This window comes from Staurois parvus, unplaced genomic scaffold (assembly GCF_062004578.1).
Source record: "Staurois parvus isolate SC_StPar_1 unplaced genomic scaffold, SC_StPar_1.0 ptg000005l, whole genome shotgun sequence".
Lineage (NCBI taxonomy): Eukaryota > Metazoa > Chordata > Amphibia > Anura > Ranidae > Staurois > Staurois parvus.
The window spans coordinates 4,407,534-4,434,470 of record NW_028317801.1 but is presented as its reverse complement, the minus strand read 5'-3'; the positions used below and the strand labels follow the sequence as shown (position 1 = coordinate 4,434,470).

At 40.5% G+C, this 26,937-nt stretch overlaps 1 protein-coding gene across 3 annotated transcripts in view; it reads left to right on the top strand.

Annotated features, from left to right (window-relative positions):
• CNPY1 (canopy FGF signaling regulator 1) overlaps window positions 1-26,937 on the top strand; it is a 204,694-nt gene that overhangs the window by 56,656 nt on the left and 121,101 nt on the right. For 2 of the 3 annotated variants that reach the window (XM_089692940.1, XM_089693009.1), the window contains exons 1-2: window positions 4,315-4,465; window positions 11,494-11,596. In XM_089692940.1, the coding sequence (XP_089549066.1) occupies window positions 4,334-4,465; window positions 11,494-11,596 (235 nt within the window). In that variant the 5' untranslated portion in view covers window positions 4,315-4,333. Of the gene's footprint in view, window positions 1-4,314; window positions 4,466-11,493; window positions 11,597-26,937 lie in introns of those variants that run through there. The other variant, XM_089693070.1, reaches the window with a different exon arrangement.

The window sequence follows — 26,937 nt, the reverse complement described above, 5'->3', positions numbered from 1 at the left end:
ACGTGTGCAGGCCAGTCAAGTTCCTCCACCCCAAACGTGCTCATCCATATCTTTATTGACCTTGCTTTGTGCACTGGTGCGCAGTCATGTTGAAATAGGCAGGGGCCATCCCCAAACTGTTCCCAGTTGGGAGCATGAAATTGTCCAAAATGTCTTGCTATGCTGAGGCCTTAAGAGTTCCCTTCACTTGGAACTAAGGGGCCAGGCTCAACCCCTGAAAAACAACCCCACACCATAATCCCCCCTCCACCAAACTTTACACTTGGCACAATCCAGTCAGGCAAGTACCTTTATCCTAGCAACCGCCAAACCCAGAGATGTTCATCGGATTGCCAGCCAGAGAACTGTGATTTGTCACTCCTGAGAACAAGTCTCCACTGCTCTAGAGTCCAGTGGTGGCGTGCGTTACAGAACTGCATCCAGTGCTTTGCATTGCACTTGGTGATGTAAGGCTTGGATGCAGCTGCTCGGCCATGGAAAACCATTCCATGAAGCTCTCTACACACTGTTGTGCTAATCTGAAGGTCACACGAAGTTTGGCGGTCTTTAGCTATTAACTAATTAGCTGACAATTGGTGACTTCAGCATGCGCTGACCCCGCTCTGTCATTTTATGAGGCCTACCACTTCGTGGCTGAGTTGCTGTTGTTCCCAGTTTCTTCCACTTTGTTATAATACCACTACCAGTTGACCATGTAATATTTAGTAGCAAGGAAATTTCACAAATGGACTTATTGCACAGGTGGCAACTTATCACAGTACCACGCTTGAATTCACTGAGCTCCTCAGAGCGACCCATTCTTTCTCAAGTGTTTGTAGAAGCAGTTGACATGCGTAGGTGCTTGATTTTTATACACTTGTGGCCATGGAGGTGATTGGAACACCTTAATCCAATTATTTGGAGGGGTGTCCCAATTCTTTTAGCAATATAGTGTAGTTGAAGGTAGAGCTAAATGAATATACAAGAAAATTGTATAAAGTATGGCCAGCTTTAATGCTGGGGATTGTCCTGCATGCTGCCTGCCCTGGATGCATTGTCATGGTGCTGACAGGCAAGACCGGCCCCGGAGCATCATTGGATGTTGGGTGCTGGTGGCTGGCCCACTCATACCATTTCAATGCGTGGCACTGATACAGGGCAAACTGCTTCCTTTCATGTCATATGATTGTATAAGTGAAATGAATATTAAAGTGGTAGTAAACGGGGAAAAAAAAATCCCCTACAAAATCTTTACCCTGCAAGTTAACAGCATCACAGTCAGGCCTTAAGAGTTACTCGCCACCAACAAACACACACAAACAGAGACACCTGTACACACACACACAGACATATACATACACACACAGAAACATGTACACACGCACAGACACATGTACATACACACACATACAGACACATGTATACACACACACACAGGCACGTACAGACATACATTCACACAGATACATGTACATACACAGAAGTACACATGCACAGACACATGTACATACACACAGACACATGTACATACATACACAGACACATGTACATACACACAAATACACACACACGTACATGCACGCACGCATACACACACACACACACACATATGACATATGGTTTTGAGGAAAGCTGGATATCTTGGATTGATTCACAAGCACTGGTTGACCACTCTAAATTGGGGTTCATATGATTCTGGTAAGCCTCCCTCTGTTGTATTCCAAGGTGCTGTGTGGTTTATCATTAACCGCTTCCCCACTGCCCTATAGCAGATATACTGCTACATGGCAGCAGGGTTGAGCAAAATCACGTGTATATATACGTGATTTTGCATTTCCGGGTAGGGGCGCAGTGATTCCCTGCCGGCGCCCGGTGATTACCGAGGATCTCCGATAGGGAGGAGGGCTGCTTTGTTTACTAACAGTCCTCCCTGTCAGCTCAGACACACTGCTCTGAATGACTGTGCACAGCACAGCCATCCAGAGCAGTGTGCGTGCAGTGAAGCACCAACAGCCCCCCAGTAAAACCCTCCCAGCACACAGTTAACCCTTTGATCGCCCCTCATGTTAACCCCTTCCTGCCCAGTGCCATTAGTACATTGTCAGTTTTTTTGGGGGGTTTTTTGTCGCACTGATCACTACATTGGTGTCACTGGGGATGTCAGTGACACCAAATCAGTTTCCCCCAGTGTCAGGTTGCCCGCCGCACCCCGCCATAAGTCACTGAGCACCGCCAATACTAGTAAAAAAAAAACAAATTACAGTGTATATATACTGCCGTTTGTAAACGTAACATAAACCAATTAATTTACACATATTTTTGGATTTTTTTTTTTAGCCAATTTTTTGTACATTTTTTACTGGACATGTTTGATTGCAAAAAATCAAAAATATAGTTTTTTTTTTCTCAAAATTGATAGATATATATATATATATAATGTGCAATCAAATACCACTGAAAGCTCAATTCGTGGGGAAAAAGGACATAAATTTCATTTGGGTGCAGCGTTGCATGACAATTGTCAGTTAAAGTAACGCAGCACCAGAACGCAAAAAATGGCCTGGTCAGGTAGGGGGGTACATCCTCAGAAGGGCAAGTGGTTAAGGAGTTTGATGGTGTTTGGTATCCACATTTGTCAGTTCCCTCATAATCAAAAAACCACTGAGTTCAGTTTTTTTGCTTCATATTTGGATTCCTTTGTTTTATTTTTTAAATTTGTGGTGACACATAAGAGTTTTTGATATATTTGCATTGCATTATTGTATTGCACATACCTATTATAGGCTTACCTGTAGGTATAAATAAAAAAAAGAGGACTTTACTACCACTTCAACACGATATGCTATGTGAACACTCTCAAATCGATTAGTAAATCAGCCTCGGTATCCTCAGTAAGCTGCTGCTTCTTCCCTTTCCAGTCATAGGGTTGACAACACTATATTGCTTGCCTGTAGCAGTGAAAAACTGAAGTGTATGTACACCCAAAATATTTTTTTTCTTTTGTTGGATAAAGTAGGGAAGAGTTAACGCTCCAGGCATAGCACATACAGCATTAATACTGAAAGGTTACTCTCTTGATCTCTTTCTAATTATTCCCCTTTTTTGTGGGTATGCCTTACTATTTTATTACACTGAAATATTAATAGTCTTGTAGTAGTCACTCCTCCTCATTAGTTTCCAATGCATGACAAGATGCGTGGATGTTCTGTTAGGAGAAGAGTTGGGTGGTATACCTTTTGTTGGCTGCTCAGACAATATAAAGGCAAGATTAGATTTTCAACCTGTATCTTACTTTTATTATTGTGGTAATTGATCCTTCATTGTGAACTGCTTAAAAGAAATGAATATCTATGCCCTACAATTTAGCTATTTCAAATTCTATCAGAACTTGTTTGTAATTGTATGACCCCTGCTGTTGGGGAGATTGTAAGGGGGTGGGCCGATGTTTTTTTGGGGGCAGGTTAAAAAAATGTTGGGGTTTTTTTTTTGTAAACCATGTCAAATTTTTTATAAAAATAGTATAAAAAAAGGGATGGGTTAAAACCCCAGCCAGGCTATTTATTGAGGGGATTTCTCTTTATTTCCTGTGACAGGGATGCAAAAGGAAGTTACAGGAAATTTCCCAAAATGAGGGGTGTTTCCCTCTGACACTTTTCTCCAAAGCACATGTCCCCATTGGAAGGTTTCCTCTTACCTCTTGTTCTGGGAACAACACCAAAATTATGGATTTATGAATATTATGGATATGAATTTTATTTCAGAATGACAATGGTCTCCAGAACAAATATAAAGGGTGAATCTTATCAATGAGAATAGAGACGGCAATAAAATCTTAAGAGGATCTAACCATTCCCTGCGATACCAAAAACTAAATTAAAAAAGGGTTTTACCCTGATATGATGTCAAGCAGTGGTGTCAAGATTAGAAAAAATGCTGAACAGAGTTGCTTATTATTTGATGGGTAAGACAGTTCGCAAAAATGTGTTTGTATTTGAATTTTGTTTTCATTATTCACTTACAGTTTAAATATACTAAGAAATTACCAGCTATTTCCATTCAGTGCAAAATATTGTGCTGTTTACAGTATGGTATTCTTAGAACAAAGAAAATTATAAATACAAAACTATCCTGTTTAGCTGTTGCTGCTGCATTATTAAAGCGTGTGTATTTGTTCTTGCAAGTATGGCTAAATATCAAGGTTTTCCTGTTGCATTCCAGATGGGACATTCACACAGGCTAATGAATCATTCACCATGTCCCTGTGTCTTTTCTGATTGGCTCTGTTTTGTGTCAGTCACCTAAAAAACACTTTCCCACAAGTATCGTGGCAGCAGTAGGAAACACCACATGACCCATGAAAAACTTCTCATCCAACAATGCTCTGCCAGAGAGCTATAAATTAACTGGGAGGTCTTTAAACCTGGTTAGCTTAATAGTGAGTAACTGGAAAGACAGGTGTACAACCTACACTGCTGCTGCTACTCAGGTAAGCGTATTGTTCCTTGTACCTGGCTGAGGGATCTAATCTGTGTTCAGCTTAGTACAAGTCATGTTTTGAACTGCTTTATGCTACTCGCTAAGCTGTAAACTATCATTGAGCTGGCCTTATAAAGTATTAAAATGCTTTTAAACCTAAATGTAATTTCAAGCACAGTATTTCATATTTTCCTGCATTTTAAGTGCTTTGATCCCTCCTTCAAGTTAACAGGAATTCATGTTACACACATTGCAAACACTTCACAAACCAATGTCAAATGCGTGACATTTTTTATTGAAGGTATACTGTGTTAGATTTGCTTTTGAGTTTGATGCATGTGTGCTATAATTTTAAATGTAGAAATGAAAAATATATGCACATTTGTTGATAAAAAAAACTCTAAGTATTAAAAAAAGGCTTTATGTGTTTGTTGGTGAATAGGAGTAATGGATTTACTTTGTATTATGCACATTTTAAAGTACGCTTGTCAGAAAAAAAATTAAGAATGCCCTTATTCACCTCCTCCTGAAAATGTTAGTTGTCTGGCTGTGTTTGGCTTCTACATTTCTAAAACTCTGATGCAACAAGCATGCAGAAAGTAACACCCAGGGTCCAATCATACACATTTTTACCGTGTGTTAACATAATGTTATTCTCAAAATTGTTTGAAACCATCACAAATCTTTCAGTCCTTAAATGTTTAGAAGCTAAAGGATTGCCGTAAACGAAACTGTAAAAGAAAATGCTTCCTACAGACTGAGAAAAATCATTGTCTTTATGTGCAGGATTAATAAAGAAATGTTGATGGAGAAGGAAAGATAAGTGTTTGGTGGAGGGGTTGGAAATCAGCTGGCATTATATCCAAGAAGGAGATGCAGTAAGGGGATCATAACATGTATTGACCCCTTATACTGAGTGAGCTCAAACCTTCTGGTGTGAGTGGTAGTTCAGTGTGTGGTGGTGGACACATCTAATGATTTAAAAGAAACTTGCTGTGTGAACTGTTCTTTATTATGTTTAAGGCAGAACTACACAGTATCTGAGCAGCATAAAACAAAAGTGTTATTTCATTTTAATATTCAAAGCAAACTCATCCATTCATGTCTGTGCTTTATTTTGCTGAGAAGTCATTTAGAAAAACACCCCCTAGCATTTCTGACTGTATCCATCTTGAGAAAGGGCAGATGATTCATATAGCAATTACTTAGTGAAATCCATCTGTCTGCCCTTAGCTCAGACACGAAGACAGGAGGGTGTGCTTAGCTGAGAACCCCCCCCCCCTTCCCTCCTGAGATGTATGACATCAATTTCCTAACCGAGAAAACAGGAAGTAATTGAAGAAATATAAAAAACTGTTTAAAACAAGTAAATATAATATACCGTATTTTTCGCTCCATAAGACGCACCTGACCATAAGACGCACCTAGGTTTTAGAGGCGAAAAACAAGAAAAAAAATATTCTGAACCAATGGACTGCAGACACAGTACAGGGGATGACCAGAGACTGCGGACACAGTGCAGGAGATGACCAGAGACTGCGGACACAGTGCAGGAGATGACCAGAGACTGCGGACACAGTGCAGGAGATGACCAGAGACTGCGGACACAGTGCAGGAGATGATCAGAGACTGCAGACACAGTGCAGGAGATGACCAGAGACTGCGGACACAGTGCAGGGGATGACCAGAGACTGCAGACAGTGCAGGGAATGACCAGTGACTGCAGACAGTGCAGGGAATGACCAGAGACTGCAGACAGTACAGGGGATGACCAGAGACTGCAGACAGTACAGGGGATGACCAGAGACTGCAGACAGTGCAGGGAATGACCAGAGACTGCAGACAGTGCAGGGAATGACCAGAGACTGCAGACAGTGCAGGGAATGACCAGAGACTGCAGACAGTGCAGGGAATGACCAGAGACTGCTGACCTTTGGGGAGGGAGGGGGAGCGGGTACCTGAATTTGACAGGTACCCGCTCCCACTTCCGCAAAGTTGTCCTTCTCTCTTCTTCCCGGGCCGGCTTCTGTGACAGCCGGGTGCCCACTGCGCATGCGCGAAAAGCGCTGCGCTTTGTGAATGGCCCAGCGCCTTCTGGGACCTGTCATGTGTCCCAGAAGACACCGGATCATTCACAAAGCGCAGCACATGCGCAGTGGGCACCCGGCTGTCACAGAAGCCAGCGCGGGAAGACTGTGCAGCGCTGGAGCGAGGAACAGGTAAGGCCCTGTAGGAGACAACAGCTGAGCGGCCGGCCCGGTATTCTGACGTGGTGGCGGCAGAAATACCGGACTGGCCGCTTTATATTCGCTCCATAAGACGCACTGACATTTACCCCCTTTTTGGGGGGGAAAAAAGTGCGTCTTATGGAGCGAAAAATACGGTACTTTTTTATCTACTAATGCTAGCAGCATAGGGATTCAAAATAGTCAATGTTGATTGAGAGAGTAAAGTTCCAGTATAAGGTTCTATCCCACTCCTGCTTATCATATGTGTGTGTCTGTGTATATGACACAAAAACTCCAGAATTAATGTTGACACCTGGTTATATTGAAAAGTAATATTTTATTCCATATCCAAAATTAAAAACAGGTCGAGATGAAAACATGAGATCACTCCATATTGATATAACCAAACACCTTCAGCATTAAGGCCACTATGAAAAAACTATACAAAGTAAATAAATCATGATTTCCTAGGCATGTATAAACATCATTATTATTACATGTAAGCGGGACTTTAATAACTGCTGAATCTCTATGCGCTATGCAGATAATGCTTCTTCATGATCTATTCTGGTGAACTGGCATATCAACATTCGTGGGTGACACTGCTCAAGCATAAGACGGAGGGGGCATAGTCGGCATCATTCCAAGTCTGTGGACCTCTACAATCGCAAGCAGGGGTGGACTGACCATTTGGAAACTCGGGCACTGCCCAAGGGCCCAGGGTCAGTAGGGGGCCCCATGAGATGCCCCTGCTACTTTTTTCATAGGCTTTTTTGAGTTTGGGCAAGGACACAGGGGCCCCATGATCCCCTATTGCCTGGGGGCCCCATTAGTTGTCAATCCGCCTCGATCGCAAGTACATATGTAGGGGGGCACAGCACACCCAGAATATATACTGAGCAGGCAGTGTAAGAGCCCAGTGCCTCCAAGCTGTCTCAGTCAGAAAGTGGACCAAGATCACATACTGTCTAGATAGTATAGCGACATGAAGTCTCTCCTCTTGCAGAGTCAGTACCAGACTAAGGTGTCCATTTATTAACCTTCCTAGCGGTTTGATTATGTCAATATTTCTGTGCTCAAAGCGGTACATTTTTTTGCATGGAAATATGTTTTGGTTTTTTTTTATTGTAGGCCTGTAATTTTTAGGAATAACTCACTGAAATCTGTTCGAACAATTGTCTAGTAAACATCCCGGGTATGATAAAATTTGAAACATGAAATCATAAATTATAATATAATAAATAATCATAAAAAATAATATAATAATAAAATTAATTCAACAATATAATTAAACCAAAAACACTGAAATTTGAAATATAGTGCCAAGTTCACACATCACTGAGCAAAGTCTCAAAATCGTTTTCAGTGTCTGATGACGAATTTCCCCACGAATCATTATCAGTCAATTCTGCAAGTGGTTCTGATTTACTATTTCTGTTCTCTAGCTGGTATAAAATCACTTTTGACCTAAAGGGACGCTTTTTGGATGCCATGGACTTTTTCTCAGTTTCAAGGCAGAAAGAATGGTAAAAATGCAGGCAGGGCACAGGACAAAGCAGTAGGGATAAAATGTATGTGAAATGCTTTGAAACAGTAATGTTTTACTATGTGATTTTAGTGTATTTAGTGAATGCTACTTTTAAAATTTTTTAACTTTCCTGCCGGTTTGGCCCCGTACGTCCCGACGTTCGCAGGGACCGGAACCCAGAAGACGGATGCCAGCATGGGCTGGAGGAGATGGCCGGGGACGCTGCAGGGGGGACATCGCGGGAGTGCAGGACAAGGTAAGTAAAACTGCAAATCCCTGAGCAACGCTGCAGGGTAATCCCAAGTGTAGCTCGGGGTTACCGCTTTTGGCACTGAATTAACCCCGAGCTGCACTCAGGAATACTGCCAGGGGGGTTAAGCAGGGGTAAATTAACGTTGCTGAGTTCTCGGGATTTCTCAAAAGGAAATCTCTCTCCTCTTAAGTGCCTTGTAGCATTGCAGACCAGGTCTCCTTTTGAGAGCTTTACAAAAGCTTCAAATTGTGGAGAACACCTGCTGAATTCACAGCATTCTGAGAGGAGATTGCTCTGCTCAATATCTCACACTATACTGCATAATATTAACCAATTCAATACCGGGCACTTTTACCCCCTTCCTGCCCAGGCCATTTTTCAGGTTTCAGCGCTCTCACACTTTGAATGACAATTGCGCGGTCATACAACATTGTACCCAAACTAAAATTTTATCATTTTCTTCACACAACTAGAGCTTTCTTTTGGTGGTATTTAATCACCGCCGGGGTTTTTATTTTTTGCTAAATTAACAAAAAAAAGACCAAAAATTTTGAAAAAAAACACGTTTTTCTTTGTTTCTGTTATAAAAGTTTACAAATAAATAATTGTTCTTCATAAATTTAGGCCAATATGTATTCTGCTATGTCTTTGGTGAAAATAACCCAAATTAGGATGTATTTTTTAGTTTTTAGGAAAGTTATAGAGTTCACAAACTATGGTATAGATCTGAATATTGATCAATCCTGAAGTATCTAATTTCTTGATCTCCAAGAATGTCAGAATAGTACAGATATCCCCCAAATGACCCTTTTTTGCAAAGTAGACAGTCCGACGTACTTCATAAGAGGCATGGCGAGTTTTTTGAAGTTGTATTTTTTTTGTCATAATTTTTTGGAAAATGAAAAAATAAAAAAAATTATTTTCACTTTTTTTTTTTTTTACGTACTGTCACCAGTGCAGTACAGCGTCATCATATAACTGGCATGGCGGTGATCAGAGACACTGACTGGTGACAGTGTGAAAAAAAAATATATATATATATATGTTTTTTTATTATTTCAAATTTTTTATTACATTTTTTTTTCTTTTTTTTTAAGATTTTTTTTTCATATTTCACTATGTCCAAAGTAGTACAATGTTACCATAGTAACATTGTACTACTTTGGGGAAGTGATCAGTATTTTTTTTTTTTTTTTTTTTTACACAATTTGCTTATAGCAAAGAAATAGTTTCCTATAAGCAAGCATTTACCTAAATGACATCGATTCATTCAGGGTTTTTTTTTTTTTGGTTTTTTTTTGTGCTTAGCTGTGATTTGGCCACAGCTAATCACATGACATGTACATGTGATTAGCTGTGACCATTCACAGCTAGACACTAGTATACAATGGATGGCATGAATGAAGCCATCCATTGTATACAACTGTCCTGCTTTACCAGTTTTGGTGATTGTGAAAGGCAGGGGGGCTTTTTCACTGTCTTGGACACATGGAGCGGCAGGTGCCCCCATAGCAAGCTGGCTGTTATGGGGGCACCCGACAGGAGGGAGGGACCAGGAGAGCCTGCGGGGGACCCGAGAAGAGGAGGATCTGAGCTGATCTGTGAAAAACCACTGCACACAGCAGGTAAGTATATACATGTTTGTTATTTAACTTTAAAAAAAATAAGCCTTTAGAATCACTTTAATGCTAGGCACACGATCATTTTTTTTTTCAACCCAGCGGGCTGAACAAAAAAAAAACCTGAGAGGTCACCTTACTAACTATGTGATGCTCATGCAGCTATCTCCCCTGATGAGCTAGTGTGTTCTGGCAGGGGAAATGCCCCCCCACCAGAATGCACTGATCACCGCTCACAGCCATTGGTTGCAAGCGCTGATTGGATGCTGGTTTTCCAGCATTACCATTCAACAGAAGCCAAACAGACTGCTGTACACACTGAACGAATGTCAGCCAGTGTGTAGCAGCCTTAAAAGTAGATACAGAAAAGTGCTTCCTTATCTTTATTATTTAGAAGCTATAACCTAGTCAGCTCTGCCTTGCCTCTTGGCTACTTGTCTGCTAGCAGGAAGAGTGTTCAAGCTTTAAATGTCATTTTCACATATGAATTACTGGTCAATAACAGTAAACATTATTGGTTTTGCTACTAGCAGCTGTGTATGCTCATAGAAAGCAGGGCTCTCAGCTGGCCCCACTAACGGCATGAATATCGGCCGATTTTTCGTGCGGACAAAAATTTGGCCGATAAACGACCCGTCCATGGCCTGCATTACTTGTATACATACTAGGGCCAATTTAGATAGGAGCCAATTAACCTACCAGCATGTTTTTGGAATGTGGGAGGAAACCCACTCAAGCACAGGGAGAACATGCAAACCTCAGGCAGGTAGTGTCATTGTTAGGATTTGAACCAACGACTCTAGTACTGCTGTGTGGAAGTGCTAACCACTTAGCTACATCAAATGGATGGGCTCTTGTGTCCACGCAAATCGCAGGCCGCACAGATGTGAACCAGGGGTAAAAAGATGTTTCAGCCCGTCTTCTCTGCTCCTCCCCTTCTTTCACAGTCCCCAATCCATAACTTACAGAACAGAGCCAGAGAGGCAAGCTGCACATGCTCAGTTTGGTGTGTATCACTAGAGAGTTTGTTTTTTATTTTCTTGGGAGAGAGCATGTGATCAGCACAGGGCCAATCAACACTGTCCAGACAGAGGGTCAGGTGTCCTGCAGACTCATAGCCTCCTACAAGCTTTAACCAGTGTTCTGCTGTACACTGATAGAAGTCACAAGACTGCTGTATACTGCTGCTGAGAAAAGGTACTTAGCAGTTTATATTTACTAAAATGTTTGCATTTCCATGCTTTGTGTACTGTGGGAGAACAGATATAGTGAATGCAGGGTCATGGGTTTAGTAACACTTTAAATTAAGTTGCTATTTGTAATGTGTTTAATAACAATGTATATTTTAGATAAATCTGTGTGCCGTAACAAACACTTTAGTCACAAATTCCTATATTTTTTTTTTCATAGACATTAAATATGACATTATGTGTGATCCGGGTTGTGGTGCTCTTAGTAACCTTTTTCTGCAGTCACATGGAGGGAAAGCGAGATCCAATCATATATTGTGGAGGTTAGTAGCATGTTTGATTTTCTTTATGCCTGCAGTAAAGCTGTTCAAGTACAAGTAGCCAGCAGTGTCTGAACTCCATTTAAGAAGCCTCTTGGGACCAGCCCTGGTTCTGTTTGTCTATCAAGCTCTGGAATCGAATATTGCTTTAACTTCCAAATGTTCCTTCAAGTACACAGTATCTACATGAACACAATTAAATTACCACTGAAACAAAATCACTCACAAACACAAATTAGGGTTTTAAACATTCAAGATTACATATTTGAAAGTTTATGTACCTTAAATAAGACTTTGTTTAATAAATTAAATAACTTGATTAATTATAGTCCTCCTTTGCTATGAGATCCCTTACTAGGCTATAGTGTAGTCAGTTGCTTTTGAAAGTTATAACATTAGTAGAATGAACCTGTGTGCAATTAAAGTGCTAAATTCGCTAGAATAAATACACTGCGTGCACAATTGGAAAGTTGTATTTTTGAATTTTAATTTAATCATTGAACAATTACAGTGCTCTCGGTCAATCCAAAATGTTAATAAACCTCAAACCTGAATATTTAGGAAAGTAAAAGTGAGGTTTTGGCTTTCTCAGGAGAATATCTATGTGTGCACAATTACTGGGCTATTATTAATGTGCTGAATTATGCAACTAAATGAAAAATAAAAATTTTCCTATCTCACTTGTTTATTTTCATCTGTTAACCACTTCCCTCCCGCAATGTACTGCGGCCAGGCGTCAGCTACAGTCAAAGCGATGTACCTGTACATCACTCTGGCTGTACTAACGCGACACAGAGGAATGACGATCCCGATGCACGGGACCTGGTGATCATGTGATTGCTATGCAAGCAAAACTTCTATGAATCAATGTCATTCATATCTGCTCTTCCTCTCTTCCTAGTGAGCTGTGATTGGCCCACAGCTGTCACATGATACATGGGGCCAATCACAGCACCCTGTACTATGTGACCAGCTCCAGCCAATCACCGATCACTATCCTGAGCTGTCAAAACTTAACTCATTCATGACAATTCAAGAGCAGCAGCTCTTGGCAAAGCAACGTAATCATGCGTCGCTTCCTATTTTGGGGTGTGAACGCACCTTCACCCCCCACTGCCCCCCCACCTGTCGGTCCAGGGAGAGAAGAGAGAATGTGCCACCGAGTAAAAGCACCACTACATTTTACACGCATGCATTAGATTAGCACATTTAACCCTTTGATCGCACTTATTAACCCTTTGATCACCCGTCACCCAGCCAGTGCCATTAGTACAGTGTCAGTATATAGAATTTGTCACTGATCACTGTATTCCTGCCACTAGCGACATCAGTGCCAGGGTCAGTAAGCGTCCCTCCCAGCCAGGGTCAGCTAGCGTTAGATTGCCTGCACGCTATCGCACTCACGCTATAGGTCGCTGATCACCGTCATTACTAGTTTAGTGTTTGTACGGATCAATATATTGATCATGAACAGAACTATATTAGTGTCTCCTTTCTATAGTGTCCACAAAAATGCAGAGTTAGCAGAATTGGCCCTGTTCGCTGCCAGCATTAGTGTTTAGCCCCTCCGCTGTTTTTCATGGAAGATTTGTAGCATTTGATTGTGGGCCAAGGCAATTTATACGCACAGCAATACATGGCCGCCCACCCAACCAAATTCAGCACTTGCCAGACAATTCGCATGGAAACCTCCTGCTGCCTTCCACAGTTTTCTTGGGCTCTCCTGTCCCACAGGGGAATCTGAGAATGCACCCAGCAGTTCCGCTGGCTGACCATAGAGCTGGTCAGAGACCAGAGTGGCTCCAATCATCTCTATAGTCTAAGAAATCGGAAGCTACGAGCATTTCATCACTTCAGTTTCGCAGGATATAAAAAGCGCCAGTTATAAATTGGGAAAGCATCTGATCACACCGGCAAGATTAGATAATGTAAGGGCAGAGGAGATATCCAGAGTCTGATAGACCCCAGATTTCTCAAAAAAGAATATATGACAATGCCCATTATAGGGAATATTTGCATTCCCTGTGATAGCATTAAAAGTGATTAAAAAAAATTAAAGAGACAGTGTAAAAATAATTAAAAAAAAAAAAAACACCCTTGGCCCCCCCCCCCCCGCGTGTGCAAGCATTGACCCCATGCCAGTATGTAAACAGTGGTTGCACCATACATCTGAGTTATCGCCGTAAACTTCAGATCGAGGGCTAGTAATTCTAGCACTAGACCTCCTGTGTAAATATAAATTGGTGACCTGTACAGGCTTTTAAAGCAATGCCTATCGATAATAAACATGTATGTACTTTGTTGCCATTGCATGGGCATGCGCAGTTTTAAAGCATGTCATGTTTGGTATCTATTTACTCAGCGTAACATCTTTTATATTTTATCAAACAGTTGGGCAATATATTGTGTTTTTGTGCATTAAAATTCTAAAAACTGTATTTTTCCCCAAAAAGATTTGCGTTTGAAAAATTACTGCGCAAATACTGTGTGACGTAAAAAATTTCTATTCCCACCATTTTATTCTCTAGTGCCTCTGCTTTAAAAAAATATATAATGTTTGGGGGTTCAAAGTAATTTTCAAGTAAAAAAACTTTTTTCATGTGAACAAAAAGTGTCAGAAAAGGCTTGGTCTTCAAGAGTGGGTGATGTGTGGCATAAGCTACAAATGTTGGCTTTGAAATGCCAGGAGAGTAGAAGCAATCCATCCAAATGAACCCTTTTTGGAAAGTAGACACTCCCAACGTATTTGCTACGAGGCATGGTGAGTGTTTTGCAGATCTCATTTGTTGCCACATGTTTCTGGAAAATGAAGAAAGACAACAAAATATGTATTTTCTCTTTTCTTTTTTTCTTTTTCAAAACCCTGTGACAAAAATTATATCTGTAGAATACTTACCATGCCTCTTATCAAATTCCTTGGGGTGTCTACTTTCCAAAAAGGGGTCATTTGGGGGGGGGGGGGGTGTTTGTACTATGCTAGCATTTTATAGCCTCCGAAACTGTGACAGGTAGTGGTGAAGTGATATGAGGAAATATGCCCTTTGAAAACCTGGAGGTGGTCATTGGATTTTAGAGGCTTGTATGTAGCTAGGCTGCCAAAAAGTCTCTCTCATGTGGTATCCCCATACTTGGGAGAAGTAAAAGAATGTGTTTTGGGGTGTTATTCCACATATACCTATGGCAAGCATGAGCAATATATCATTAAAGTGACAACTTTGTGTAAAAAAATTAAACTGTCATATTCAAAAAATTTGTGGCAAAAAACAAAATGTTCCATGGACTCAACATGCCTCTCTGAAATATCCTTGGGGTGTCTACTTTCCAAAAAGGGGTCATTTGGTGGGGGGTTGTACTGCCCTGGCATTTTAACACCTCAAGAAATGTGATAGGCAGTCAGAAAGTAAAAGCTACATAAATTTCAATATATATATATTGTAGTTTGTAGATGCTATAACTTTCACACAAACCATTTAATATACATGTATTGAGATTTTTTTTTTTTTTTTACCAAAGACATGTAGCAGAATACATTTTAGCCTTAATTTATGACCAACTTTGAGTCCATTGGATATATTGTATAACCAAAAGTGAAAAATATCTTTTTTTTTCAAAATTTTCGGTCTTTTTTTTGTTTGTAGCACAAAAAATAAAAACCATAGAGGTGATCAAATACCACCAAAAGAAAGCTCTATTTGTGTGAAAAAAGGACATAAATTTAATTTGAGTACAGCATTGCATGACTGTGCAATTACCAGTTGAAATAGCGCAGTGCCAAACAGCAAAAAATGCTCAAGAGGGCAAGTGGTTAAAGTGAGTATAATAAACAAACAACTCAAAATTTACAAATAAACATTTCTGACTTATAAAAAAAAAAATCAGTGACCAATCTAGCCACCCTTCTTTTTAATGACAGTCATAAGCCTTCCATTCATTAAGTTTGTCAGTTTCTTGATCTATTGATGATCAAGTTTTTGTGCAGCAGCAACCACAGCCTCCCAGACACTGTTCAGAGAGGTGTACTGTTTTCCTTCACTGTAAATCGCCCGTTTAAGAAGGGAACACAAGTTCCCAACAGGGTTTAGGTCAGTTGAGGAAGGGGGCCATGTCATTATTGTTTATCTTTAAGGCCTGTACTGGCTAGCCACACAGTGGAATACTTTGATGCATGCGATGGAACATTGTCCTGCAGTAAATATCCTGGTCTTGACAGATGCAGACTTTTCCTTGTACCAGTACTTGAAGAAAGTGTCTTCTAAAACTGGCAGTGGGTTTGGAAGTGGATCTTGAGTCCATCTTCAACCTGAAAAGGTCCAACTAGCTCATCTTTAATAATACCATACCAGTACCCAACCTCCACCATGCTGCCATGAGTCTGAGTTGAGTGGAGCTTTGTGCCCATTATTGATCCATCCACAGGCCCATCCATCTGGTCAGTCAAGAGTCATTCTCATCTCATAAGTTCATAAAACCTTTGAAAAACCTGTCTTCAGATATTTCTTGGCCCAGTCTTGACGTTTCAACTTATGTGCCTTGTTCAGTGGTGTTTGGGTTTCAGCCCTCCTTACCTTAGCTATGTCTCTGAGCACTGAACACCTCGTACTTCTAGGCACTCCAGGTAGGTTGCAGTTCTAGAATATGACAGCACTGAAGGACAATGGGTTCCTGGCAGCTTCACGTTTAATTCTTCTCAAATCTTTGACAGTTAATTTTCATCTTTTTTTCACAACACGTTTTTTGTGACCCTGTTGACTATTTGCAACAAAATGTTTGTTGGTTCTGTGATCACAAAATTATAATGTGGCGTTACTAAATGGTGCTATAAAACACCTTCCTCCCACATGTGTGCAGCACTTACATGCTATATGCGCTTCCTCCTCAAATTAATAAAACCGTGTGATATAAAGACAAAATCCAATTATGTGATGTGAAAATACCAACAAGATTGCAACAAAATGTTTGATGTATTTCAATACACCTTCTCCTCAAAAACATACTTCTTTGTGTGTTTATGTGACAGTAATAGTTTGTGACATCCTCCCAATACAATAAGAAATAGAAAAAAACAAAGTGCTTTAATATTGCAGACTGTGTGATGCGTACTACAGAACACCTCCCCCTACTAAAAACTGATAATAACAGATATTTGTGACATCCATAATATGCTATTCCCAAAAAGTGCTTCAGTACAGTCCGCTGAAAAGTGCTCTTGATTGTAGCAATTGTACGTACAAATATGGACGCAAACATCCATTTTGCTAAAGATCCTCCATCTTGTGTCATTCTCACTCCAAAATCAGCCCCCCTCCCTTTCTGTTGAGTGGCCGGTGGTCTATGTGTGTGCTGAGTTCAGGAGTGCAGAGGGCACAGCTGGATATGCTTCATGGTTATAAACCCAATTAGCTGGTTCCATGAAGTCTGCCAGACTCTTGCTTTGAGCTGATCGTAAAGCTATAAACCCGTCAGTCACTGGACTTGAAAAGCATTCTGAAATAGCAGTAAAACATATATCTCATTTGGGAAACCACTTTTTCATACACTTTCATAACTTCTCGTAGGAAATACATACAATAACACAAAACATATATTCAGATTGGTCAGTTTACTGCGAGTCACTTGATACCTTACACCCCTAGATTATGTCTACCCAAGAGCAGAAAGCGATATCTCCTTAACCGCCCCAAGCAGATATGTCATATCTGGTATCTGGACGTTCAGAATATCATTCTGCATATTATCCTACCAGTGGATAGGATGCTACATGTACCTATGGAACGTTATTGACCATGATATAAACTGGGAGGGATTTGGTCATACATGAGTTCCCCGCCTAAACACCCCTCCCCAAATGAGGCGATTGGTTCTCTGCTTTAAGGAGACACCCTGCTGGGTTCCTAGAAAAAGGCTGTTATGCCTGGGGAAGAAAGATGAAGAGATCTCCCTTTTAACATCAGGAACCAACTTTGGGAGAACGGTACCCTTTTATTCGGACACTTGAACGCTGCTTAAACCAGGACTTCTGCAAGTATTCTACCTTTCTAAACTTCTTTCTGTTCTCTCTCTGCTGTGTTATTGCTCTCTGTATTATATATATATATATATATATATATATATATATATATGCTACATCTTTTTCTGTAAATATTTTTATTGCACCATTTTGACCTGTTTAGTTATAAATCCTATTTTCTGAAAAGTGTTGAACTGTTTCTAAAGCTCTTTAATGCAAACTAAGAATCCCTGTCTCTGAAGAGTGCTACTGTGTGTTTTAAACTTCTGCATACATCTGCCTGTGGTGACAGTGTGTATACAGACGTTTATTCAAACATCATAGTGTTACTGCGAAGATTGACAAGTTTCCTCCTTCCCTGTACAAAAAGGCGGTGGTGGCAGTGTGAAGGGTTAATTGCGTAATTAACTTGACCCAGTAACAATCACTCTCAGGCTGCGGCACATAGATTGTGGTCCAGTGAGCTGGAAAATCTTTGTGCAGGGTGCAGCTGAGCGTGGCATTGTTATGCACGTGACAGCGTGGTTTTAGATTGGCTAGTCCTTCAGTCACAAGTTGGTGAGAAGGGCTGGGGGTCTGACGCCGCGCCTGTCACATTGATTTCAATACAGTGCTACGTTCCTTCGTGTGACACTCGTGCTCCCCATGTCCATTGGGTCCTCACTCACCAGAGATTAAGACTCCCTTTTTACAGGCGAGTGATATGCGCTTGATATAGCTTCCACCTTCAATATCTCCACACCTCCTCTTATTTGGACCTCCTTGTATCCCCGAATCTTCTTCTCCTCCACTCCACCAATAGTTAACCGAGAGAACCAAAAATCAGAACTCCAATAGTGTAATACTGTTTATTAAAAATTCCACATATATGCAAATTGCACTTACATAAAAGCTGCACAAAGAATGCTTTATCTAATGGTTCTGGGACACTATTAGTCCATAAGCACCTATAACAAACCAAGTTTCTGTGATCACGCCCCAATTTTTTAGCAGTTTCAAAAGTGCTGCATCCCTCTGACAATTTTTGACTTTTCAGAGTCAGTTAAATCTCTTTTTTGGCCCATTTTGCCTGAAGAAAAGAAGCTGCCTAATAACTATGCACATCTTGATACCGGTTGTTGATCTCCTTAGGCCACACCCTCCCTTGTTGCACAATTGCACATCACCTGATATTATTTAATCTAATAAGCATTCAAGTTTATACAGCTTGGAGTTGGAGAATATGCAAAATGATAATTTGGTCAAAATACTCACTTGCCTAATAATTGTACGCACAGTGTAATAAGTATGGGTGAATCTCCCCAGGTTCAATTCGAAGTAGGTTTCTTGAAACCTGTTTGAAATTCGTGAAACGCTAACTTAGCAGTGAATCCCATTGACGTCTATAGCAAGGGGGGTGAGGAGCCTGTGCCAATGGCAAATTTAAAAAAAATATATACTGGAGACAGAAAGTTGCTAATGCGGCTTTGAGGGGAAAATATGCATGTCTTTCAAATAAAAGGTTTGATGAATAGCTTAAAGTAGTTATAAAAGGAAAACATTTTTAACATAACGCATTCCCTGCATTAAGGTAAAAAAATATTCCATTATTTGCATCACCGCTTACCCCCTAAATACCTACCTCCTCATCTGATCTAGCAATGTGTGTGTCTGCAGTGGCTCTCCCCTCTCTCAGAGGATAGAGAGGTAGCAGTGGGAGCCACTGGCTCCTGCTGTTGTCAATCAAATCCTGTGAGCAGAGAGCAGGGGACAGAGCTGAGCCATGCTGTGTGGAGAGTGGAGCTCAGGAATGCGCCCGCCAGTGTGCCACCATAGGAAGTGGATTCCTGGGGTGGCACACGGAGAAGAAGAGAAGCCTAGAGTGCTGGCGGGGGACCCCAGAAGAGGAGGATCTGGGCTGCTCTGTTCAATGCTATTGCGCAGAGCAGATAAGTATAACATTGTTATTAATGAAGGTTTACAATCCTTGTAAAGCTATATGTTGTGTTTCAGAACCAGCATGGTTTTAAGGGACATTCTCTGGTCACAGTGTACATTTGCAGCGTATTTTTTATTTTTTTTTAGGATTACAGACAGCAGCATCACTCCAATCAACTTTCATTTGATTGTTATAAAAAAAAAGATTGGTGGCTTGAATAGCGTAAGATTTAGCTGCAAAATCTGGCATTGCCGTTGTGCCCCATTCCTCCTCCTCCTCCACTAATTCTGCCAGATCCCTTGAAACAGACTATGACTGGATTCACTGGAATTGTTTGAGCTCTCCGCGTATGGCTTTCTGCAGGAACTGTCACAATTTCAGATTGCAGAGAATGTTATAGCTATGAACAGCGCTCCTTAGGAGACATACAGAGAAACTATCAAAGTGGCTAAGTGGTTAGCACTTCCACCTAGCAGCACTACGGTTGTCAGTTCAAATCCCATGCATGACATTACCTGCCTGAAGTTTGCATGCTCTTCCTGTGCCTGTGTGGGTTTCATCCAGGTACTCTGGTTTCCAAAAGACATGCTGGTAGGTTAATTGGCTCCTGTCTAAATTGGCTTTAGTGTATGTGTACGTATGAATGTGAGTTAGGAACCTTAGATTGTAAGCTCTTTGAGGGTATAAATTGACAGGGTTATAAAAGTACCTGTAATAAAATAAAATCTGTCTGTCTGTCTATCTGCCTATCTATCTGTCTGTCTGTGTGTCTGTCCATCTATCTATCATAATTGTCCATCAACTTGGACCACCCCATCCCCTGTATTATCTATATACTGCCAGCTCCTTTAAATCATCTTACCTGAAGAAGACTGAATTGTTTGTGTTCCACTTCTGCCTTGTTGCATATGGAGGCTTGCATATCTCTCCTTTTGTTCTCAGTAGGAGGACTGACAGTGACAAAATTATTAAAATAGTGAAGCAAGGGTTGGGATTAGAGCCTGTCATTGCTCTTGAGGACATAGGCTCATCATCCAGGACTTCTGAATCATTTTGGCCCTTTTTGAAGAGGCAAAAAAATGGTGAACTGCAATGAGGCAGGAATTAGCAACATAATTTTGTTCCTTCTACAGCATACACTGCATGGCCTAAGAGCTGGAGTCACTCACATAAAGAACAATCACTGCAACGCCTCTCGTTTTTTTTTCGCTAGTAAGCCTATCCCTGTGCAGATTGAATAAATATGGGCAGTAATGATAATTTAAATATCCACAACTTAAAGTGCAGGAGGTTGTAGAGGCATGGGACATGTGTAGTCTGTTCCATGACATAACTCACTGGCGTAAGCAAAAGGAATATTACACGATGAAGGCAGCCCCATTCCTCCTGTATTTCGCCTAAGCAGTCCCACATTAACACATTTATATCTGTCTATGCCATTTTTTAGTGTATTATCATTTTTATTAATTGTTTACATTAGTTTTTTCAATGTTTTTTTTTTCCTTGTAAGGCTATCCTTGCCCTAGTCAAACAAATGTCAAGCTCGAGGACAGCAAGACTTAATTTAAAAAAAAAAAGGATGTACCACTGGCTGTAGGTGCTCATTGTACTCAATATGCCTGCCCTGCTGCAAGGGTCAAGTCAGAGAGACCTTCAAAGCAGCTGGAGAATTTGTGACTGAGGGGTTGACTTTTTTTTTCTTTGTTAATGAATCCATTTAACTAAGAAACCCTCAAATACTTTTTTCTTTTGTTCTTACTGTTGCTGCTATGGATGCCAACATACCTCTTTTCCTTCTCCTTTTCCTCTTTCTTTTGTCGAAGTAAAAAAATACTCCCTCGATTTAAAAAAGGGTTGAAGCTCTGATTTTTTTGGACAAAATCTCTTCTGCTTTGATATTTGGCCTTGTTCTCTTGGTCTTTTGTCTCCACATTTTAGGCCTAGTGCTTGTATTAAAATGTGATGCCAGACGTATTTACTTGGCAGGAGTATTATCATAGAAATAAATGTCCTTCCAAGAATCACCCGTCTACAAACACTTTGACCACATTTCCCACTACAAGCCTCTCCAATCTAAGGTCCACTATCATCTACTTAATTTGGCCTCTACAGAGGGCAAGAATTAAACATTCCTTACTCAAACTCCGTGAGACCAAAGGGGACATAAGTTTACCAGACCATATCCAATGCTACAAGGCCACCCATGTGGCCAGGATTATCAAATGGTGCTCAATGTATCCATTTAGAAAAAGACTTCACCCCCCCCTTTCCCCCCCATCCTCTGAGGTTTTTCACTCTACCAAAATCTCATCCACACCTTCCCAGCTATCTCCCATTTTGGGTTCCTCAGACTTTCCGCTCAGGTATTTTGGAGTCCACTTTTTCTAGCCCTTGAACTTGGGTACTTTTAGAACATTTTACATTTCCAGGGACAATGGCTTTCTTACTCTGGATCAGTTTAAAATCCTTTTTTGGAGCTCTTTTGACAACTCTCACCCCATTTGAAGATTGGACTGGCAGACTTGCCAATATAACACTCTCTATTGCCTGTCAATGACTTGCTGATTAATGCTGGGGAGTCTGCAGTTACCACAGGCTCTGTTGCATCTTTGCTTCAGCCCAGCTGCATCCACTGTCCTTTGCATCAACAGTCTGATCTTGCCCTGCACAATGCCTGCACTCGCAATCTCTGGTATCTACAGTGAGAACTTCTGCTTTGCCATTTCTGCACCAATAGCTTCTAGATTCTCCCCTGCTTCGAGCTATCCAGTGCCCCAGTCTCACCTTCCACTTCTTGTTACCCAGCACCTACCCCTTCCTGCTTCTGTGAGTACCTGCTGAGTGACCTGGGAGTAGCCTGCAACTAACCCAAACTTCTGTTAAGTTGTCGGGGGTGGAACACCGGCTACCTCTTAGACTTTACTCTCAGGGAAAGCAGCCACATCCAGGAGCAGGATCTCCGGTTGTGGCAATTTCTGGGCTTTCATGAAAAGAACAGCTGGTGATATTGATTTAAAGATCCTTCTTTGGGCACTTTATGTTATGCAGTGAAAATGTACTTGCTCTGTCTCCCACAACCTCCTGCCTGTAAAGAATCCTGTCAAGGGCTAACCTAAAAGAAACTGTAAGTTGCTGTGGTCAATCACCTTGTGCAGGCATATTCCACTGTTGTCACTGTTGAAAAAAGACCTGTTTTTTTTTCTTGTCTTTTTCATGATCTCCCTACCTTTTTGTTATCTCCCCTTTTTATTTTATGCCTTATGGCAACCTTAACGTAGTCGAGGAGTCATTTTTTCCAAATAGATGATTAGGATGTCTATTGAAAAAATGTTTTGGTACTTAATAACATATTTCAAATGCATTTGATGTTTTGAAGATAATTTTCTGATGTTCAGTACTGATGGTGCTGCAGGCTCCATGGGCCTTTACTATTTTTATAGTTGGGTCATATGTAGCTCCCGGCAGGCCTGCTGCATTATTGAGCTGGGGGAGCTGGCCTGGTCCCGTGACTTAGTCTCCTAAATGTCCTCTTGTTATGATCATCCATAAGTCACTGTTTCATCATAGGGTTTGGAATATTTTCCATTATGTTGTTGGACTCATGTTCATTGACATATTCTTTTTCCATATACTGTGTTCCCTTCAGGGATTGGATTGGGCTCACTGAACAGCCCTATCATGACATTTTGGTTCCTATGTGTACAATTAACAATTAACACTGCATGTGTAGTGCTATTTGAGAATGTGCTCATTTGTTATGCTTTGTTTTTGCCTGGAATGAAAATTCTAATAAAAACGACTGAAACAGAAAAAAAGGCCTGTGAGGAAAACAATTGCAGCCAACAATTAGGAAGTATGCCATGTGAAAAAAATAGGCTGTAGGACATCATCAAGATGCAACAAAAGATGAAAAATGGTAACCCCTCCAACCCCCCCCCCCCCCCAATTTACTAAGATATGCAGCGTTTTGTTACTTGCATGACTTTCAGTAAGGATTAATGTCTACTTTAGCAGACCTGCCAGTGCTTTCAAGCCAAACGTTATATTCTACCTATATAGCACACTCTATGCTTTCTATATCACAGATAGAGCACATTGTCAATATGGCTGCTGTGACCTCATCCTCAAGGAGGGGGCTGGATTATGCAAAAGCCCTTTTATTGGTCTTTCTAAACCTGCTGACCTATGTTCAAAGGCAGTGCTTTATACTTAGTCTGAAGAATTTCTGCACTACTTCATTGGGGTCTCAGATTTCAAACCCACTGAATCCTCTGTAAACCAATGGTAGCTGCAAACCCAAATCTCATCCCTAATAAATTCTCCTATTTCTGAAAGGTTTGCGAGTCTGTTAACACACCTCGAAAAACAGCCTTATGAAGCCCAAGGAGCTATTTAAAGAAGTCCAGAATACATTTATCTAAAATATGCTCCTTTTTAACTGATGAAACAATAAAAGCAACTCACTCACTCCCTTGTTATCTCCTTGACCATTATAACTCCCTTCTTATAAGGCCTACTTCTACGCAGGCTATCCTCACAGTCTGTCATGAATGCTGCTACCAGACTCATTCGCCTTACCAACCGCTCACTGTCCTCCATCCCTCTCTGCCAATCCCTCTACTGGCTTCCGTTTCTCCAACAAATAAAATTAAAAATGCTAACACAACATACAAAGCCATTTACAACTCTGCCACAAATTACATCACAAATCTCGTCTCAATATATCACCCAAACCAGCCTCTCTGCTCTTCCAAAGACCTCCTGCTCTTTAGCTCTCTTCTCTCTTCCTCCCATGCTCATCTCCAGGAACTCTCTAGCCATGTTTGGCTTTTTCCTACTCTGTCCACTTTTAGGTGATCCTTTAAAAACTCATCTCTTCAGCTAACAACCTGCCTTCAGCTAACAACTGAATGTTTTATTCCTCCCATCAGCTCATACCTCACAGTTATTACCTTTTGTTTCACTTGCCTCTCTCTATTAGGTTGTAAGCTCTCAGGAATACAAACTGTTGGCTGTATATAAATCCTGTATAATAATAATAATAATAATAAATAATAATAACCTGGACACTCCAGTGAAACCCTCTTTTAAGTTTTCCAAAGAACATGATAAATGTTTCTGTTTGATGAGACCAAAACTAAACTTTTTTTCATCTCCATGGTGAAGCATTATTGTGGCAGCATTATGTTTTGTAGATGCTGTTCCTTGTCAGGGACTGGATGCTGGTTGGGATTAAGGGCAAGATGGATGGAGCCAAATGCAGGACAATTTTAAAGGAAAAACTATTGTAATCTACAAGAGAACTGGAACTACAATGGAAGTTCACTTCCAACAGGACAGTGGCTAAACGCAAAGCTGGAGCTCAACCAAGAACCTCAATATTAAAGATTGGCCAGTAAAAGCCACACACAAAAGCTAGACCCATGAACAGAATCTTTGGCAGGATTTGAAAATTTACATTCTTTGTATTTTGTTTTGGAATTGCCAGAAAACTGTAACATAAGGAGAGGCAGCAATAAAGAACTTGTAACAACCTCTATGCATTAGTAGTGGTAGGCATAAGCTACATGCACGCAAGCATATTAAAATATGCCCATTTACACTTTGTCTTTCTGCCAGGAGCTTGCAGAAAAATATCCAGCATAAACAAAATGCTCGATCTGGTGTGTATTTACATGTCCATGAGTGTAAGGTGTACAGTATGTATTTAATATAATTCTGTTGGCTAGAATATTCATTTGTTCTAGACACTAGGCTGAGATTATGCACATACAGGCTTGTTTATGTGAATATGCATAAACTATTCTCTGAATGCAGGTTTGGGACATTTGTTTTATGCCCCTAAATACTGATCTAAAATGCAAATATAAAAAACACAATGTGCATTAATACATTGGCTAATACCGAGCTGTAGCCTAAAGCCAAACTCAAGTTTTGGGTAGGGTTTAGAATGGATAGAGCTTTTGTCAAGTTTTACTGCTGTCTGTGAACCCACTGGAGAGATTTCCATCCACTTCTTGTTTTAGTTACGGGATGTCATGGGGACAGGAATTAATGGAAAAGCTTTACAATAGACAGATGTTACAACAGAGACCATAGCAAAAAGATTTTTTATTTAACAAAAGTGAAGGACAGCTTAGAATGTTTAAGTATTTTTTGCCATTTAAGTCCTTGTGTCCCAGTAACTCTTATTCATCTCATTTCTTGTTCTGGCGTCACAAGGACAAATTAGGGAGAGAAGTTGCCTGATAAAGGTTCTTAAATTTTCCCACTTGGTCTCAAGGTCCTTTTACAATATTGCTCTTCATTAGCACATGTGCGTTAATATAAGTTGTTTTAAGGAAGCCTAATGTGCAAAAATGAATCAAAAAGTTGCATGCAACATGCATACTGTGCATTATGCTATGCAACATCACATGTCTGTCGGCAGAGTGTGCTGGGTGCCATTCATTATATATGACACGTTTTTGGAGCAAAGCATGCTGCGTATGTAACCAAAGTACAATAGTATGCATTGGCCCTAAATCTGTTGTAAAAAAATCTGGATCACAGAGCTTCCATGGGTCTGATATGTGCGAAAAACTGAGTTTTATCTGTAGAAGCCAATCAAATTCCGTATTTTATTTGGAAAAAATAACTTGATTAGTTGCAGCACAGAATTTTTGTAGTATCCATAAACCAACCGCTATAAACCATGTAACAACAAGCCTAGTGGTATAAAGCAGAAGTAAGATCGCTAATAAATTAATAAATGTCAGAGGTCTTTGTATTTAGCTAATGTGCCATGCCATTTTCAGAAAACAGATTGCCAACAAATATTGCTGAAAGTGGAACAAATTAGATATTTATCTCACACTTCCAATCCCCTCTGTATCTGGCATAGTGAAAGAAGAAATTCACACAAGGTGAAGTAACAAAACAAATATCGGGGGGGGCAAGACATTTAAAAAAACACATTTTCCAGATTGTGCCCCCAAAATAGGCATGGTTACAGCTGTCACTCTAACACTAAAGAAACAGAGCAGCCAGGGTCATTGGCGTGCCCCGCCAGCAGTGTACACTGCATTGGATGAAGAGAAGCATGATAAATCGCTGAAACAAAACCGTTCAGAGCCAGAATGAATGTCTGTAGAGCAGTCAGCAGCACGGGAACAGGCTGCAGCACAAATATTTGTTTCAGACTATTTTGTCTTGAGGTTTTTTTTTTTGTTATGTTTTTTTTTTGTTTGGGCTAGTCTAATGTAGAAAGCAGAAATTGCATCAGTTTTCAGATGGTTTTAAAATGAAATATAACTACTGAGCTTTGCTTGTTAATATTTAGTAATAAAGGACCATTACAAATCTGTAGTATAGCACTAATAGTGATTACAACTATGCATATAAAAGTTGCCCTGCCTGATATTTGACATTTGTGTAGGT